Genomic DNA, 18,872 nt, shown 5'->3' with positions numbered 1-18,872 from the left:
ACGCGGTATCGCGGACCGGCCGGCCCCGTGCACGTGATATCATCACCAGGATACGAAAGAACCATCGGTCGGGTATTAGCTCCTTTGCCTTTTGTCGTTAACTGGAATGATTGCACATTTATTTTGAACACAGTACAACGTAGTCCGTTAGCCAGTAGAATGACTGGCGCAGGTCACCTTCGCACAGGTATGGCGCTTTGGTCCAGGTCCGTATTTTGAAGCCTACCGACTGCAACACATCGAAGAACATTTCCAGCTCTTCCTCCACGGTGAGTCGCTTCTCTGGGGGCCACGGTTCCAACAGTGTCCTTAAGGGTAGGTGGCTGGAATCTAGTCATTGATCGGAAATCGGAAGACAACAACAGCGAAGCGACCATCAGCATCCAATCAAATACGTGTTTTAATTCGGTTTCTATGTCTGTATGAAGATCTTTCAATTTGGCCATGGTTTTCAATCTTCTACGCAGGATAGTGAGCGGCAAACGTGAGGACTCACAATCAAACCGCTTTTCCAAGCGAAACCAACCTCTCGATTGCAATTTGCGAATTGCCGCAATGTGCATTCTTCTTCTATACGATTATGCCTTCAACGACTTAAGGTTTTCCTAAATTGTTTGTCAAACTACAGTCTGGACTATTCAAGGAAAATTGGCTCCCCTTTCACTGACCGGTTAACTTCTCGAAGCAAACCACCGCATGTTATCAAAATATAAGTCCCACTTGCTATGACGATTCAACCTGAAAATCTCAATAATAATCCAACAAATATCACATGATAAAGCTGAGGATCACTTAATTATTTGCCATCACCAGGTACCCCACCCCCAGCCCATAAATCGCGGACGAATCTGCTATAGATGGACTATTTGCCGAACAATATTAAATTAAACAATTTGTGATACAATCCCATCTCAACAGCTTCTCATACATGCATGGAATATGAAGGTGTATAAAATAGGAGGCAACTGTACTTACTTTTTTCGACGTAGTGGCTGTATGGTAACACCAGCGCTATCAGTGCGAATCCCGTCTGATCTAACGATTCGTAAATATCACTGAGCATAACATGTGGATCGAAACATCGATCAAGCACGTTAAAACACACGATGAGATCTGCTTGATGGATTTGGTTTAGAGTTTCCAGCACACTGCAAATGTGAACAAATGGAAACAACGTAAGAATTCAAACAGCGTGTCCCGTATCGGTATCCACTTACATGAAATTTTTCTCATTCAGCCGGTTTCTCATCGTCCAGCTAGATTCGGTAGCGTAGGTTGTAACTTGCCAACTGCGTTTTTGCTGCAAGGTGCGTACTAAACGTAACGTGACTTCTCCATCACCTGCACCAATGTCACATACATTCAACTAGAAGCAGAAAGGAAACATTTCTACTACTGTCCCATCGTTATGTGTAAAGCGTGCAGGTTCCTACCGCTGATTGCCGTTCGCGATGCTGGAAAAACCCTCCGGCCGTAAGAAATTCGTCGAACTGCATCTCGGATAGAATAAACATAGAGCCACGCTTCAGGAAACCATTGATATCGGTCTGGGTCATGAACATGTTGAGGAATAGTTTAGCTACTTCGTGGCACAGCTGCAACCAGAAACGGCCGGACGTTTTTTTCGATCGTTCCAACCACTCGAGGGTAAGCTCGTCCGGTCCATTCAGGTGATGGTACAGAGCTCCATATTTGCGAGGCAATTTCCCCATGGTGTACCACTAAAACAAGAGAGTCGAAGTGTGTTAGAGGTTACGGCCATGCGAAGATGGTAAAAGGAGACCCTTCATCGATCGTCGTAAAGTGTACGTGACTGATCTTTTCCCTAGATAAGCTATTATCTCGAGTGCGTGATTGAAATAAATCAAAGTAACCACGTTTTTAAGTCGAGTATTGTCGCCCCGCATCGGTGCGGCTCGCAATCAATTTTGCCAATTTTCTTCATCATTGCATCTTCATTCGCACCCTTACCGTGGTCATATCAATCTGCTGTATAACATCGTCGTTGTGAATACGGTCAAAAAATACTTTGGCAATTGCTCCTCGGGGACGGTAGTTCGACATTATGCTGCAAGATGAAAGAAAACAAATCATTAGAAGAGAGACTTCAAGGCTTTTGTGTACAGACAAATAAAAAAAAACACTTGTGGACAGACGCAACACGTACGTACACCGAGAAGATGAACAACGCTAAAAGAGTTAGGGAGAGCATTTCAGATTAATTAATGCCACACTTAAACAAATTGTAGTTCTATGCACACATCCTTTGCACTTGCTGATGTTCCAAACGGTTGTGTGGTTGAATCTGGTTCGGGTCACAGCGCGTGCCATTCAAGTGTTTTTAGGAGGGTTCTTTATCTCTCCATACTCACCTGGCTACGAGATTAAGATTGAAGTTTGATTAGTCGCCCTTTTCACAACGCTGTGCTTCTCCCGTCTTGTGGACGGGTCGTGAAGTTGGGTAACGAAGCGAGAATTATGTGATAAAACACTGACGGGTGCGGATCGTTCGCTAGGTGCGTGTGGCTAATCACTACGGTAAACAACGAAGCAACGAACGTTTGCTGCACAAGATTCGCAAGCGCAGCAACAACGGGCGTGGTAGCCAGCGAATGTAGGTAAGGGTTTGTTGTTTTTCTCCAAAGTTAAAGCTTATCCACCGTGCATCCTTTCGTGTACACAAAAACGTCCCGCAAAAAAAAACCCGTTCCGATCTGTCAACGGTGTGCGGTTTTCTTTGGGAGAAGTTGGTAGCGTTTCTGGTAACGGGCTGTGCTTAAAAGCAATTGTAATTCAATTTTAAATGCGAAAGGTTGTTTTTCAACGTGGTGATACATTTTTTGCTCCTTCGCGCGCTGTTCTTTATTCAAAATACTGGAATCTTCGTCTGTCGATCCATGAAATTGCAGGTATATACTCAGTTTGACAGTTTGACCAAACACAAATCAACGGTTCCTTCTGGAGTTGTAAATTTGCACTCGATAGTGAGGCGTAATGTCCTAAGCTGCCGGTTTCGAATACATTGAGGTCTTGGAACATAAGTCCAATACGGTGAGTTATTAAAATATCCCAGTATCTGAATTCCTACATCGCACAACCAACGTGGCTCACAAATAGAAGCCGAAGGGCAGTTATTGATATCGTTTAAACAAATTTTGGTTCCCAAAGAATTCTTTCGTCTTAACTTATAGTTGTATATTTGCAATCCTTTAAAAATATAGACAATATATTATGTTGCTATTAAACATTCTAGAACTTTTCAAACAATTGACTCAATTAGGACAGCACCAGCTAATTTGATTAGTCACTTTCAAATTGCTGTGATTCTCGAACTTCATTCGTTGTTGACAATTTTTTGTCTGAGATTACCTAAACGATTTCTTTTGGTAATTACTTTGGCAATTATTTGGAATTACTTTGGGGATTTTTCGAAATTTTTGAAGTTAAAAGTCTCTGAATAGAGATAATATATTTAAAAATTAGGAGACCCTAAATGCGTGAATTACTGGTAAACGTCTCGCATGTATTACTTCAATAGCTGCCTCCCGTAAGTGTATTCAATATGAGGATTTCATACTTTGTCTTCTTAATCGTTATACTCGATTATAAACTATAGATGTATAAATGTGTATCAAAATCTAAACTTAACGGGCAAGTTTGTCCCACCATCGCATCAGCGATTAGTTTATCTTTATCCGCTGCAACAAATTGTAGTTCCCATACACAATGTACGGATACGAAGGCACGTAGTAAGCTCTAGCGAACATATCAGATCGTGCAGCGAGCACAAATTTGATGCTCTCCACAATGGACCACGTTTTCTCGTCGGCGGAATAGTTTGGTTCCTTGTTCTGCTCATCGTAGGATGCGCCCGTATCCAAATCCACAAGAAAATCGCATTCGCTCAGGTTAAACAACATGTACGGATGACCTCTGTTCTGATCGTTGAAGTAATCGTGCACGATTTGTGTTCCGTTTTCCGTTTCCTGATAGTATGCCGGCAGCATCCCGGTGAAGCTGGACTCGATGAAACGCGCACGGTAGTTGGGTGGAAGGAAAAAGCTGCCAGGGAAGCGGTACCATTCTTTACCGTAGCACACATTCATTTCTTGATCGTTCGCTGGAGGCAATCCGTTCAGGATGGCCATCGGAGCGTGGTAATGCATTGAATTGGCCAATATTCGCGACACACCTAGGCACAGTGCAGTGGCGAGTACAACGAAACCCATCGCACGGTTTGCAATTGTCGACCTTGGTGCTCCGAAGACACGCTTCATGTGGGAAAACGTTTGGTCCAACAGCAATGCTGTGCCGAGCGAAAAAAATGGATAGACAGGGAAAAGGAACCTGTAAATAAAAATATGGAACGATGACAGGATGAAATCGACCAAGTGTGTATGTATGCGTGCTTAGTAAAGGTTAAGCCTCATTTACGAACCGTTCTTCTTTATGAGCTTGGACCACAAACACCATCAGCCACAGATATAGAGGCATCATCAGCCACAGCGCTTGCAATGGCGAAAGACGATTTTTCGTGTTCCTTACACGAACCGCTGCGGCTAATATTACCACCGCTGGAGACGAAACAGTGATCGTAAATGCGATGTTATGGTTGAGAAACAGGTTTTTCCCATAAAACAGTACAGGCTCAACGCCATAAAGATCAGGACCATGGGAGGTGAACACGTTGTAACGAATTATGTTCACTGCAGCTACGGTGAATGTTCCGAAGTAAAGGCTGTCGATAAGCACTATAGGAATACCAAACAGGCAGCCATAAAACAGTGCATTTTTAACGAAGGGCACAATCTGCCTTTTCCACAACAGTTGTTCCAGTGTGAACGGGACAGCGACAATTACAGCAAATGGCCAACCTACGGGAGTAAAAATAGAACAGTGAATAAGTTACATCTGCTCGACATCTGATCGCCATAAGATGAGTCACGCACCAATCAAACCGGAAAGGGCTGTTACGGCTATTACCGTTTTCGAGTCTTCGTTCAACCACGCCGCAATGGTCGCTAGGGTGATGTACATGGCAAAGCTGCTTGGCAGCAGGGCAGTGCTGGAGATAAACATTCCAGCACTCACTAACTGGAGAAACAACCACATGTTGCATACCACACCCGCACATTTGCGCTTTAAAACCCTAACCGAAGCGAGGACCAAAAAACAGAATTAGTCACGATCACATAATGAAGTCAACCCGAGACGAATACTTACTTGTAGAGGCGATATTCAAGCAAGGCACACACAACAGCCAGCAGACACCGTATGCAATAGAAGATCACTACACCATTGTCGACTACCAGGCCAAGAATTTTGGCCGGTAAACCGTGCAGCCACAGGTAGCTGTAGGACCGCAAAGCAAATTCCGGGCTGTACTCCCATGTTTGAAAGCCTTTACCCCGCAGCAAATAATGCAACGGCTCCCAGTAGTTGAACGTTTCGTCGCAATCGGAAATGGTCGACCATAGGGCGGCCTGGAGTCGTACCACGATAAGCGTGACCACCACAAAAAAGTTAGTTTTAAGGGCCGACATGATTACATCCGCCCGTAAAACACCACAACGCTTTAGAACTTTATTTCAGGAACCGTATCCAGCAAAGAGAAGCCTCCACTTGCCAGCTGCGTACAAATTATGTGTTCATTTAATTGTCAGCTCTGTTTGACGTTTCTCTATTCCAAAACAAAAATGACAGTTGAAAAAATGGACAGAACATTGGGAAAATCGTGTCTTCCGGCCCTGCGAAAAACAACGGAAGTTGATGAAAATCAAGCCCATTGCTCATCCAGCGTGATTCACACACTAGATATCAAATTATGCACCAATTACGACTATAGTCGTCCAATCTTTTTTATTCCGTCTTGGTTCAACACGTTGGTACATGTTCGTGAGACAGCGTTTCTCAACCAAACTAGATCAAAAATGATATTGCTTTGCATTTCTAATTTACTGCATAATATTGATCCTTTGATTCTATTGATTCCAAAGTGTTCCAAATCAATCGAGTGAAATGAACTTTGGAATAATCTTAAGTTTTAGATTGCACTGTACCATGCCGAACAAACATCCATGAGTGAGGTGAATCTTGCCTAGTGAGAAGCATGGAAATTTCATCTCATAGCTCTCACTCCTATTAACAATAGTGGTAGGAATTGCTCTAAAATTCGGTATCGATAAATTACTAATCAGGGGAAATTTGGGATAGTATCAGTTCGGTAGGTCCTGACGATCTTGAACAGTGATCCCAGAGCGCAAAGGATCGGTATCACCGCACAAGTAGCTTTGATCCCATATTTTGGATGGGATCAGATTTTTTAAGCATGGATCAGTTCGGATTCACCACGAACTTAACAACTGCAACTCCAAGTTAACAACTAGCCAACGACGTGTTCAAATCGTGCAAGGTGAATTCCATAGAGCATCGCCCAAATTGTTATTCGGGTAGTGAGCATGGTAACACAATTTATTCAACATGAGAGATGTTCCAGAATTATTTGAGTTTAAACTCACAAAATCATGATTGAAGCTCGTTAAATTCAGATGATTTGATACCTCATAGTGTTGTTGAATATAAAACCTTCGTTTCATCACAAAGTATGATCTCGATGAGATTTTGATTTGATGAGAAATGGTTCCACTCATAAAGTGAGACAAAAATTTGCCCTGTGATGACTTCCTGCCGAGACGATTGTGCATTTGGCAACCGCAGCTGTCAAATGAACGCCTGACGAGGTACGTTTCCTCGCTGCGGAGACTCGGCAGCCCTGCTTTGTTTTGGTTTTGCTTTTGTAAGTGATGGATCGTGATGGGTAGCTAGCTAGTCAGAGGAAAGCAAAATCGGCCTGTGTGTCCGCTGTACAGCGTTTATTTGAAACACCATTTTCATCATCGTACTCCTGAGCGACGGTATTCATCCCGATTTTGGGGGTTGTGAAAAATTCGCCAGTCGACCTCTGCGCAGCGGTTTCTTTTTGCTTATTGCGGGATAGCGTGTTTGTGCGTACGTGCGTGCGTGTGTGTTTGTGCGTATTCCGAACCGGTGGATATCTTGCTATTCTCCCACCCACCCACCGCAGGCGTGTTTTGCTGGTGGAAGGAGCAGACGATCGAACCAAACCCCGTCATTCACCGTCCTCCACGCGTGTCGCAGAGCCCAACCGTTTTTTTTTCTCACGGTTGGTTGTGGTGTGCGGTATCACGTCGTAGACAGCGAGCCTTTGCCATCCAGCGGCGCCATCATCTGAAATACACTGACCGCGCACATGTGTGTGCGTACGTGCGTTGATAAAGTTGGCTATTTACGCTGTACCAGCGACGATTGGTGATCTCGATCACATCCACCGGGAAACGGCCTCCCCAACAAAACCCATTCGGCACCTCTGCCTCGACCATCGTCGGTTCGCATCGACGGTTTCGAGGTGGCATCAGTGTGTGGTATAGTGGAGCGCACGCCGTCTATAACGTCCCGGCAGCAGGTGTTCTGCACACCTACGTCGCAGATTCGGCCAAACCAGCGGGGAGTGTTTTCGACGACTTCCGGTACGGAATAACTACCGGATCAGGCGAAGCACCATGGTTGAACGCATTATGGAGGAGAGTTGTGACGTGAATTCCGGTGAGTATGTGTGTTTTTTTTTGTTCATTCTTTCAGGTCTACGTGACTCGCAGAATGTGCTCCACCTTCTGGTCCGATGGTGGTGAGCAAAAACACGATGTTGCGCAGTACGCGGGTGCTACCGGCATTTTTCGGTTCTGGCAAGACAACACGGAACCCGTCGCCCCGGCAAGGATGAAAACAGAGTGTCCAAAGGAGCAAGGACACTGTACATCCGACCGATGTTTTAAATGGGGAGCTTGTTTAGACGTTGACTTCTTCTGGTCGTTCAACGGTAGGGCTGCTGCATACATAGATGGAAAGCGAAAGAGCGTGTGAGTAAGGGAGATCACAAACACAGATCGCAATTGGGAAGAAAGACGAGCTGTATATCAAAGTGTGCGTTGCCGATGTGCACACATACACCAGTGCACATTCATGCTCGTCGCGCTGTAGAGCGGAAAGAACATGTTTTTTTTTATATACGGCGCAGCGCCGCGACAGGCAGGTCCCAGTTGGCCACTTGATTTGTATTCGACTTTCGAACGACATTCTGGAATATATTTCCATCGTTTGCCCATCCTCTTGCTGCCAGGCTCGCCCCAAACTCTGTGGGGTAGAAGGACCCGGCTTTACATGCAAAATGTAACCACATGCACAAATAATAATATAAAAAACCATACGAGCGGAAAGAACTGAGGCACATTGTGGCACAGTAAACATTGTGTGCACCTTAATTTCTTCAGATGGTATAAAAATTGTTGTTTTTAAACAGGGCTACTTGTTGCAGAACAAAAAAGATTAAAGCTAATTGCGGTACGAATTCATAGAAAGAGCTACTGATGTTTGTTTAGACCAATAGATTAGCAAAAAGATAAGAAAAGACGAATTACGAAAAAGGAATTTGTAGAATTGAAGAAGAATAAGACCATTTTTCCAAACTTTTGGAAAGGCTTGTTGGAACTAAGAGCAAAACAACGCATTCATTCATCATCGACTCGGAAATAGTTCACAGCTCTCACAGGAGGCTGTGTGTGAACGTTGCTGAAAGATGGTGTTTGTTGTGCATACACATCATCGCCCCGACAAGACTTCTGAGCCGTATATTTTCCAAACCGATTCGAACACCGAAGGATCAACAGCATCGGAAAAGGGATCACATTTTTCCCTTTCGAAGAGGCAGCAGGGAAAAAAATATCCCAAAACGTTGGCTAGAATTGCGTTTCGGTGCGCACGTATGCACTTTTTTATTTATTTGGTGTGTGGCCTGTTTTTCTCGCGCCGTCCTTTTTGCACACACCCTTGTTAGTTCGTTCGTTCTATCTCTCTTTCGCTCACACGCGCACACACACTCCAACACCCTTGTTCCGTTCACCGTTTCCTTCGCTTCACGCATCTTTGGTCAGTAACTCTTCTTTGTCAGTGTAGTGGTGTGTGTTTGTGTGCATATACACACTCCCAACATCTGCCATCGCTTGCGAGTGTGTATGAAACGGGTGCGTAGCCAACGTCAACAGACCGTTGTCGTACTGCCTGTGTATGTACGATCGTGCATTACGCACACAATGAAAATGCAGCTGCGCTCTCACGTAGCACTGCCCACCCTACGTAGCCCTTCAGCTCATCCATCGTGCAGTGTTTTTTTGTGATGAAGAAAAAGGTTTGAAGGGAATGGAAGTGGAGGAAGGAAGCAGGGTAGATATGGTACGATCCGTTGAAAGGCGTTACATATGGAACGGCTGGGAGCGAGTTTACAAAACACAAAACATACACTCACACAGCTCTCCCCGTGCGACACGGTTCGACGTTCGGTGCGCCGTGCATACACGCATACCAGCGTGTCGCGTAACGGGCGAGAACACACCACCCGTGTTGGTGGTGGCCGTGTCAGTGCGGCATGAGATGGTGTGTGACCTGTTCGAAACATCATCACCGTCATCATCATCATCGTCGAATCGCCAAATTTAACACGCAATAGGTTTTTGCCACGATGTTTTCCATTCCTCCCGTTTGTGTGCGGTCAAATGGCGGCGGCCGCAGAAACTGCCGCACGATGCCTTAATAATTGAATGTTATTTTTCGCTCGATCTTCTTTCTTCTCGCGATCCAGTAACGTTGGTGTGATCCCACGTAGGAAATAACTTGCTAGTCAGATTATTTCCACCTCCGCTTTCTTTGTCGGCTCCCCCTTCTCGCGAACCGAAACCCCACAGGTAGACGTCATTCCCGTGCGCCTCCCGGGCATACGCACATCCCCCCCACCAATAACCGCCTATAAGCTGGCCGGAGTTGAATGTCATGCTTTTGCGTATCTCGTTTGCTTGCCGAATTGAAAGACATGCCGGGTATTGATAGGCAGCGCACTCGTTGACCACACTCATGTTCGGTTTCTGGGGTTGGTTCCGAGCCCCGTTCGAATTCATCAGTGACGGATGGTTGATTTTTACGCTCCTCATGCAAACCACCCTACTCCCCACCCCAAAAACTTCACAATAATAACAACAACATCAACAGGGTGCCCCCAACGTTGCTGTTCGCCTGCGCCTGCTTCGACTGGCGACAGCACGCTAGTCACCCTGTACTTCCGGCACCAATGTTTGTTGTTTTTCGGTACGAATTGTCAATCTTTTACCACCTTTGCTGCTTTGCACTGTCCCAATTTGCCCGTTCAATCAAGCAAAGAGGATGTCCCGATGTTTGGTTGTTGAAACTTGGAAAGAATTGCCAACATTTATTACGAAAGTAAGAGTAGCTTTAATGGAGTTGCCAACAAAGACCCATTCTATTTGTCACCTTCAGATGTTTGTACAACGAAAGTATTCTTCATGGGTTTTTACCAACCCAAGATCCGGTCGCTTGCGGTCGATTTTGTAGCACATTCTCCAAAATGGTTCTTTCTTTTTTAGCGCACAAAGTGTTTTGTTCATCTGCCGACCTGGCGCAGGAGAGACAGTCGGCTAATCATCATCGCAACAACTTCTGGCAAAGCGAAAAACACGTTGTGTACTTTTACGTGAGTTGGTCGCAAGCGAAAAAAGACGACCAAGCGTAACAACGACCTTCGACAACGCCGTGGGGTTGTTGCTCATCGTGGACCCCGAATCGCATTCACCACCGGTTAAAGATAACAGCGTGGAAAATAATTCAACCGGTGCGGAGGAAGACATTAATGAAGAAAACAATAAACCAAAACAACAAAAAGCAAAACCGACGATCGCAGAAATGACGTCTCACATATCTGATCGACCGCTCCTGGGTGGAGTGCAAGATAAAATTGTCAGGAACCGGTACGGCAGAAGGAGGGCGCGGAAGGGTGTTCTGTGTTGATGTGGCCAAATATATTTGTAGCACGTTTTTGTTGTTGCTGTCGCGGTGCGCACAACATCAAGCAACAGCGCACCAAGAGACGAGAAGACACGACGGTGCATAAATAACTCGACCGATATATCTTCCTTGTTGATCGTACCTTTAACACCGGCGTGCCAAAGGATCCACCTAGCCTGGCATGTTCGGCGGTGCGGTTGTGAAGGTGGTATTGGGGGAAAACAAAAGAGAACGCAACGGAAGTGGTAACTTTCTTTGCCACCGGTGGACAATCCTGGTCGGGAAGAAATTTCCTCATAATCATCCATTTTAAATCCACGTGATGTTTGTTTGCCGATGTGTTTCATCACTCTATTGCGATGGTCCTATGAGTAATCAAATCCGGAAAAAGAATCTTCCGCCGTTAGTGAGTGTGTGTTGCATTTGTCGGTTACATGATTGTTGGGTGTCTTTTTGTTGGAAATTGCTTGGAAAGCTTTGGCGATTATATGGATTAACATGTCCGTCAAGTAGAGATGACATTTTTTTATAATGCCTCTTGAATACTTCTCGACTTGAATTTGGTACGCCCAATCTATAGACTGAGACTGCTACTTAAAGCAGTTGTCCCTATACAACCGGCAAAATAAGGTATTTTAATAGTACTGTCAGATTTTTTTGGGGTAAATGACTACATTCCACCATATTTCAATGGCTTTACAGTGGTGTTGGATGAATCTGAATAAATCTTTCAAGTGAATGAATGAATCTGTTTCTCTACATCAAAGATCGAATTAAGATTCGATTCAAAGTATCGATTAAGATGGACGATGACCTCCACCGGGGCTGAACTTGTGAACTCTCACTCTCTTCCCTTTCCCCTTCGCCACTGCTCTGAGGCTTCATGAATCTTTTGAGAGCCGACTCCTGCGTGACTGCTCCTGTGAGTGAGTTAAATCGCCAATGAGTTATAACAACTGTTTGGGGATATTCAAATTTATTCGCTCATTAATCAGACTTAACTCACTCTTTTATTCATACCCAGAGTATGCACATCTTTGATACGGTTTCATCAAGGCTGGCAGACTAGCGCTAGGCTAAGTAATTATGTGAAAATTGCTGATTGCGATCGGTCAGTCAAAATGAGCTGTATTATCAAAATGGAATTTAGTAAATATCGGCATTGCACCAACAGTACAAGTATGAGTGTATTTGCTCTCTGGTCGGTGTGATCCTCGAGAAAGGCGTACGGAACAATGTGATTGACATGAGATCTGACGGTCGAGGTGCAATGATCTTACCTAGCAACAGTTGATCGTTATACAATTTGTTGTGCTTATTATAGAGATGTGTCTAACATTGCTACCTACCATCACTGAGAAGTAATGGATTAGTGATAAATAGTTCACAATTATTAATCGCCTATCGTTGTTTTGCTGCATTTTGCTCACAGATCCAACGCGCAAACCCGATGTCGCGCGCTACAGCAGCGAGGAGGTGTCGGGGAACGAGGCACGCGTGCTGTCCGAAGCCGAACGGCAGGCCGACTTCAACCGGCACAAGGAGGAGATGAAGCGCAAGCGGCGCCGAAAGAAACGCACCAGTTCGTCGATGCAGTCGTCATGTTTTCAAGGTAAGCGAAGCCATCGTTTGTTCGGTATTCTATCGCAGTCTCGCGTACTGACCGCCCCCTCCCCCCTCCCCGGTGTACCTTTATGCCCTCGCGCTGACACCTAGCACACCGATGCACCGATTACTGCTAAACGCTTGCCCGCGTATTGGGGTGCATCGTTTAAGAGTGGATTTGCCGTAAATCGCACCACCTTTAGCGCCGCTCCAATCGAGAAGAATTCTTTCGCAACGATGGGAAAGAGAGAGAGAGAGAGACAGAGGGGGTAGTCGTACTATCGTGCGTGTGCCGTTTGTTGTAGTATGTTCGGCTAACACGCATTGCCCTACTAACCGGCCAACCACCCCTCACGGCCAGCCAGGTTGATTGGATTGTTTTTGCTTGCGTGCATCTCTATCATCCCACTTTTGCGTTAGATGCCGAAGAAAGAGACATACCGATTGGTGATCAGCAAACAATGGGAACAATAGTAATAGTATCTCAAAAATGGATAGTGATAATAACATACAAACAGTATGGGCAATTCTACAGCTAAACACAACATCAGATCGTCTAATTAACAATCAATTTTTCCATCTTATCTTCCCGCAGAGCTGTACAAGCTGACCGGTGAGGTGCTGGGCGAGGGTGCGTACGCGTCGGTCCAGACATGCATCAACATCTACACCGAGCTGGAGTACGCGGTGAAGATCATCGACAAAATTCCGGGACATGCGCGCGGTCGCGTCTTCCGCGAGGTGGAAACGTTTCACCACTGCCAGGGGCATCCGAATATCTTGCAGCTGTTAGAATTTTTCGAAGATGACGAAAAGTTCTATCTAGTGTTCGAGAAGATTAACGGCGGGCCACTGCTCACGCGCATCCAGGAGAATGTGTGCTTCTCCGAGTACGATGCGGCCCAGATCATCAAGCAGATCGCGTCCGGGTTGGATTTTCTGCACAAGAAGGGCATCGCCCACCGGGACCTGAAGCCGGAAAACATTCTGTGCATCTATCCCGACAAGCTCTGCCCGATCAAGATCTGCGATTTCGATCTCGGCTCCGGGATCAAGTTTACCACCAACATCTCGTCGCCGAATGCCACGCCGCAGCTTTTAACGCCGGTAAGATGAACTGAGGGAACACACACGCGAAAAGGGGGAAAGCACATACGCTTGTTGTTGTTTTCATATTCACTTATCGGTCGGGAAGTATTTTTTCTTCTCCTTCTTCTTTTGCCACATCCCTCAATGCTCTCCCCTATTATCAGCCTTGATCGCTGTACCCATGCACCATCGGTTCCTTTCCTCGGCTCGTATGTGATAAGAGATGACTAAAGCTACCTTGTGTTGTTATTCTTTTTTTTTGTATGTCTCTACTTTGATTTTATGGGTCAACAATCGTACCATAAACCTGCTCCCCCTTTGGTGTCTTCCACCACATGTGTTGTAGGCTTTTTTGCAATCTATGTTTGTTCTCTAAATTAAATTGGACACCTCGTTGCTATCGTGGGCGCGTAAGTGTGTGTGTGTTGCATTTAAGTCTGCCATGGTGAAAAGATAAAAGCCGTGGTTCATTTATGTGCTACTGCTATTTTGTTGTTGTTGTTGTTGCTTTGAATATCAAACCATTTGCAATTGCCGTCTCATTGCGATAAGCATGGGGCAATAATTGGTATGTATTTGGCAGTGACACACAGCCCAATTCCTTTAAAGGCATGTGAAGGGAACACTCCGAGTTTTGAGGCAATCGATGATGTACTCCAAATCCTGTTCGCTAATCAATTAGAATATTTGGTTTGGTAGCGGAACCTTATTAACGTTCTTTCTTTTTGTATAACATGTTTATATTTCTTCATATCGGCTTCGATCGGCATAGAGTAATTACCATTTATTCAAATATTTGTGTTGGATCAGATTGCAAATTATTTACTAAAAATAAACCGTTGAAAAAATACTCACAATTGTATGTGCATAGAGCGGAGTAATACAGAAAAGATCCATAACCTCGACGAAAATCACCCCCAAAACAGATGTCAGTGAGAATACAACGTAAGTCGGCGCAAAAGATGTTGCCGTAGATCGGTAGATAAATAATAGGGTAAACATGTTTGTCTCTCGAGCTAACAATTGTGTAGTGTGGTAGAAGCTGCACGTTCCCCACGATAAGTTGCCGATTTTGGAGACATTGCTATACTTTGTATCGAAGTTAAGGGAAAAAGTGGTAAAGAGAGAAAAGAGTATGAAGTGGTTGTTTGTTTAAGGTTTCTTTCAAGCCTTGATTAGGTGTGCGAAGTATTTACATTCCGCTTACCACGTTGACCTCTCTACAGTCTTCTATCGATAAGGGCTGGTGGAAGTTGATAAGAAGGAGAGATCGTTTTAATGCTAAAGAGGCGTTTTCTTTTTGCTGGATCCAAGGAGAAATGAACCCTTGATCGGTCGAATGAAAATGAAAAGGAAGTTGTGAAGTCTTCTTGTTCTATGCTGTCTCCTTTTTTATAGTATTTATCGGTTAAAATAAATTATAATCTATCTTTTGACACCTTCTTTCCAGGTCGGTAGTGCCGAATTTATGGCCCCGGAAGTTGTCGATCTGTTCGTCGGTGAGTCGAACTACTACGACAAACGTTGTGATCTGTGGTCGCTCGGGGTGATCGCGTACATACTGCTGTGCGGCTATCCGCCCTTTTCGGGCAACTGTGAGCAGGATTGCGGTTGGAACAGGGGTGAAAACTGTCGCACCTGTCAGGAATTGTTGTTTGAATCGATTCAGGAGGGACGATACTGCTTCCCCGATGCCGAATGGCAGGATGTGAGCGAAGAGGCGAAGGATCTGATCCGGGGACTGCTAGTGAAGGAAGCGCCGAAGCGTTTAAGTGCCACGGCCGTACTGAACCACCCGTGGATTCGTATCAGTGACGATACGGAGTGTTCGGTCAGTGGTATTAATACGAAGGCGAATAAGGATAAGCAGCGTTGCCGGGTCCTGAAAACGCCAGGTGTAATTCGAAGGTAGGAAGAGGGATTGAGTAAGTTTTTGATTTTCACCTACAATTACTAACATTTACGATTCTCGTCCGGATCCGACAGGAACCAATCTGCGCTCGAGCTGTCTCATTTTGCGGAATCGGCCATGGCTGTCAAACGGGTTATAATGCAACACTTTTCCATGCGCTATGACTACATGACGAAGGAACGTCCCAACATCTATCAACCGTCGTACAATGGAGGTGTGGAGCGAGCTCCGTTGGTGATGTCTGGCGAAACGAAACCCACAATGGTCGAGGCGACCAAAAAGTCGGCGAACTACAGCGATACTGAACCGACAATGCCGCGAACGGAACAACCCAAAGTAGGAGTATGTGACGAAGATGAGAAATTAAAGGCAACATATGAAGCGAAGGGAACATGGGAAATGATCACAAACCTAGCTGAGATGGAAGAGCGAGAGAAGGATAAGGAAGGTGATAGAGATAGCTACCAAAACGTTTCCATCGAATGCCAGAACGTAGCCGGAACGAATGGAGCAGAACCTGTTGCTACCATTGAGAACGTTGCAAACCAAACCGGTAATGCCGTTGTGGGAGCTGCGACTATCGAAATCGTTGTGAATAGTACGTCTTCCGGCATTGATGGTGAGACCAGTGCCACCAACAACAGCACCATCGCCATTAGCCCCATCGCCAATGGGCACGATGAAAGCGGCACCAGTACCAACGTGGCCCAGTGCGAGAAACAGTCGCTACAGCAGGAGACTAGTGACGAAGAATTGCAAAATTCCGATCCACCGAAAACAACTTCCGACGGCGGCGATGATTTGTTGCGCGATAAGGCGGTGGACAATAAAGACGGAAGGCCAGAGAAGACGGTGGTGGTGACAATATTACCACAAACCCGAGTATCGCCCACAACGTCCGCGTTGTCATCGCCGGTACATAGTAGCGCCGTGCATTCAAAGGACAATGCTGCTGCAAGAAAGGCCAGTGGAAGTTGGGACATTCCTCCCGAGTCAAACTGGCGGTATCGTGGAGCTAATGCGAACGATCAGCAGCAACAGAGTCCGTCCACGTACGAGTACAACAGTCGCAGTCAACAGGCGCACAATTACCGGCATGCTGGTACGGCGTTCGGGTCAAGCTACAAGGGCGGTCGCAGTGGCCACTATCATTCGCATCCGCAGCATTATCATCATCATCATCACCAGAGCAACAATGGGCACTATAACAACCACCATCATCACAACAACCACCACTGGCATCCGTCGGCAACGTCGTCTAATCGGCAGCAAAATGGTGGCCATCATAATTACCACTCCTTGTCGCATGGTGGTGGCAGCCATTACAACAACCATAACCATTACAACAACAATGGCAACACCACTGCACGATATGGGCGCGTCGCGAGAGGAGGTGGCAATAATGGCGAACCATTTGAGAACGGTGTGGAAATTCGCCCGAGCATGATGAAGCAAAGACAGTCGCAGCATCATGCGTATAACCATCATGCTAATCACGGTTCTTCGCCTTCTGTGTCGTCCTGGCGTGCGCAACCATCGTCGCCGTACGTTAACCGGTACGGCGATGCGTCCACAGATGAGGTAGAAAACTATCGCTACAGCAATGGTAAGAACAGCAGCGGTAGCGTAATGGTGACTGCAACACAGTCACACTACGGCAACGGCAAAATCAGCAGCAATCCGACTAACTTTAATCACCATCAGTACAATCGTGGAGGAACCAATAATAATATTAGTAATAATACTAGCAACGTTAGTAGTAACGGAAGCGGCGGTAGTCATCATCCGATTCGGATGAACAGTGGCAACAGTAGCCATCAAAGTCAGTACCACCATCAGCAGCAGCAGCAGCAACAGCATCATCACCACGGTGCAATCAACAACAACGGTTCCAACAACCATTTTTATTCGAATGGCACCGGTGCCGGTGGTGGTATGGGACACTATAATTACGGTAATAACCATCATTACGGTACCGCTAACGGTCATGGTGGTCACCAGCAGCATAAATCGTTGCCATATCGTGCGGTGGTGGTACAACACCATCATCATCATCAGCAGCAGCAGCAGCAGTACCAAAATCAGCGCTATTCTTCAGCATCGTCCTTCGGTGGAATGCGGCGTCCTTCGCATGGTCTGATCGACACGGTTGACGGTACCGGAGGGACTGCTGGTACGAAAGGAGCAGGAGCAAGACGGGGCAGCATTGGTCAGCAGCAGCATCCAACATTACCAATGCAGCGTCCGTCTGCTCAGCAACAACAACATCAGCAGCAGCAGCAGCAGCAGCAGAGTAGGAGTAATGTTAACTGTGATCCAACTACAAATACTATGAATAGATATAAGCTTTATCATTCTAACTCGACCACTATCCTGAGCGCTCTCAAGCGGGAAACACGCAACAACGGATACCAGTCGATGATGGTCGGTGGGTTCGAGGGGTTGAACCTAAACGGCGGAGGTGCATACACCGGCGACCAGTACCAGCTGGCCGACGAAGCCGAAGAGGCTGGAACACTGGAGCCACCGTACCATCTGATACCTCATCGCAAAGAGGAGGAGCAACGGGATGCGATCGATAACATCGACGAAGCTGTTTACAGCAGCAGCTCGAGCAGCAACACCAGCAGCCACAGTGGTAACAGCATCGTCAATGGTAACGTAACGACCACTACGATGGCGGCCCTTGGTACAGGTGGGGCCGGGATCATTGCTGAGTTTACGATGGCCGACGGGCTTCCGGTTGGACTTTCGCCGCCGAACGAAAGTCTGCTAATGCAACGTCGCCTGTCGCTTAAGTCGCGCAGCCTTTGCCTGCCAGTTGCAATCGGTATGAAAGGTGGCAGAACACCGTCGCTGGCAGTGTCCTCAATGTTGCCACCGTCGGGCGATGAATTTTCTGCTTGTTCCCAGACCGGTCAGCAGCAGGAGCAAGAATCACCGCTGTCTTCGCCGGAGCAACTGCTGCAGGGCGATGAGGACGCTGGGTGTCCGATGTTTGTCACCGGTCGGCATGATGCAGGAGGATACTATACGTACTATCCGCATAATGGCACAGTCGTTGTCGCCGGCGCGACACCAACGCTTACCATTACCACACAGAGTGGTTAGGCGCAATAAGTTCGCCAACAGTTTCATCCCGTTTAATTTTTTTTTTTTAATGACCCCCATAATGACGGTGGAATTAGAAGAAAGTGGTAGTTTGCTTCCATTTTGCTTGGCACCATAATTGCATGGGGTGTATTATAGTTGATGCATGGGAAGAGTATTATTTTCTGCATGCTTTGTTTTTAAGCATTTTTTTGGAAACTTCCTACAAATCTTTCTAGAGGAGTTCCGG

At 46.1% G+C, this 18,872-nt stretch overlaps 3 protein-coding genes across 3 annotated transcripts; 1 reads left to right on the top strand and 2 right to left on the bottom strand.

Moving 5' to 3' along the window:
• Window positions 1–95: 95 nt before the first annotated feature.
• On the bottom strand, window positions 96–2,068 carry LOC128707815 (protein-L-histidine N-pros-methyltransferase). The gene is made up of 5 exons (XM_053802773.1): window positions 1,972–2,068; window positions 1,434–1,721; window positions 1,218–1,366; window positions 976–1,148; window positions 96–330 (listed from the first exon to the last, which is right to left on the bottom strand). The coding sequence occupies exons 1-5, from the start codon at window positions 2,062–2,064 to the stop codon at window positions 119–121; spliced, it is 915 nt and encodes a 304-aa protein (XP_053658748.1). The 5' UTR covers window positions 2,065–2,068; the 3' UTR covers window positions 96–118.
• Window positions 2,069–3,680: 1,612 nt separating this feature from the next.
• On the bottom strand, window positions 3,681–5,543 carry LOC128707687 (alpha-1,2-mannosyltransferase ALG9). The gene is made up of 4 exons (XM_053802644.1): window positions 5,224–5,543; window positions 4,950–5,149; window positions 4,439–4,874; window positions 3,681–4,347 (listed from the first exon to the last, which is right to left on the bottom strand). Exons 1-4 carry the CDS (start codon window positions 5,541–5,543, stop codon window positions 3,681–3,683), a joined length of 1,623 nt encoding a protein of 540 aa, XP_053658619.1.
• A 2,037-nt stretch (window positions 5,544–7,580) lies between these two features.
• Window positions 7,581–18,643, top strand: LOC128719232 (uncharacterized). The gene is made up of 5 exons (XM_053812854.1): window positions 7,581–7,623; window positions 12,359–12,538; window positions 13,127–13,638; window positions 15,071–15,528; window positions 15,607–18,643. The coding sequence occupies exons 1-5, from the start codon at window positions 7,581–7,583 to the stop codon at window positions 18,641–18,643; spliced, it is 4,230 nt and encodes a 1,409-aa protein (XP_053668829.1).
• The last annotated feature ends 229 nt before the right edge of the window (window positions 18,644–18,872 follow it).

Source organism: Anopheles marshallii, chromosome 2 (assembly GCF_943734725.1).
Source record: "Anopheles marshallii chromosome 2, idAnoMarsDA_429_01, whole genome shotgun sequence".
NCBI classification, from domain to species: domain Eukaryota; kingdom Metazoa; phylum Arthropoda; class Insecta; order Diptera; family Culicidae; genus Anopheles; species Anopheles marshallii.
This window is presented reverse-complemented; position numbering and strand designations above follow the sequence as displayed.

Coding starts and splice junctions, on each gene's coding strand:
- LOC128707687 (XM_053802644.1), bottom strand. CDS start 5,543: ATGTCGGCCCTTAAAACTAACTTTTTTGTGGTGGTCACGCTTATCGTG. Junction 5,150..5,223: donor CTTGAATATCGCCTCTACAA/GTAAGTATTCGT, acceptor CGCTTCGGTTAG/GGTTTTAAAGCGCAAATGTG. Junction 4,875..4,949: donor AGCCCTTTCCGGTTTGATTG/GTGCGTGACTCA, acceptor TTACTCCCGTAG/GTTGGCCATTTGCTGTAATT.
- LOC128719232 (XM_053812854.1), top strand. CDS start 7,581: ATGGTTGAACGCATTATGGAGGAGAGTTGTGACGTGAATTCCG. Junction 7,624..12,358: donor GAGTTGTGACGTGAATTCCG/GTGAGTATGTGT, acceptor TTTTGCTCACAG/ATCCAACGCGCAAACCCGAT. Junction 13,639..15,070: donor CGCCGCAGCTTTTAACGCCG/GTAAGATGAACT, acceptor CCTTCTTTCCAG/GTCGGTAGTGCCGAATTTAT.
- LOC128707815 (XM_053802773.1), bottom strand. CDS start 2,064: ATGTCGAACTACCGTCCCCGAGGAGCAATTGCCAAAGTATTTTTTGAC. Junction 1,367..1,433: donor ATCGCGAACGGCAATCAGCG/GTAGGAACCTGC, acceptor TTCTGCTTCTAG/TTGAATGTATGTGACATTGG. Junction 1,149..1,217: donor CTGAATGAGAAAAATTTCAT/GTAAGTGGATAC, acceptor TCACATTTGCAG/TGTGCTGGAAACTCTAAACC.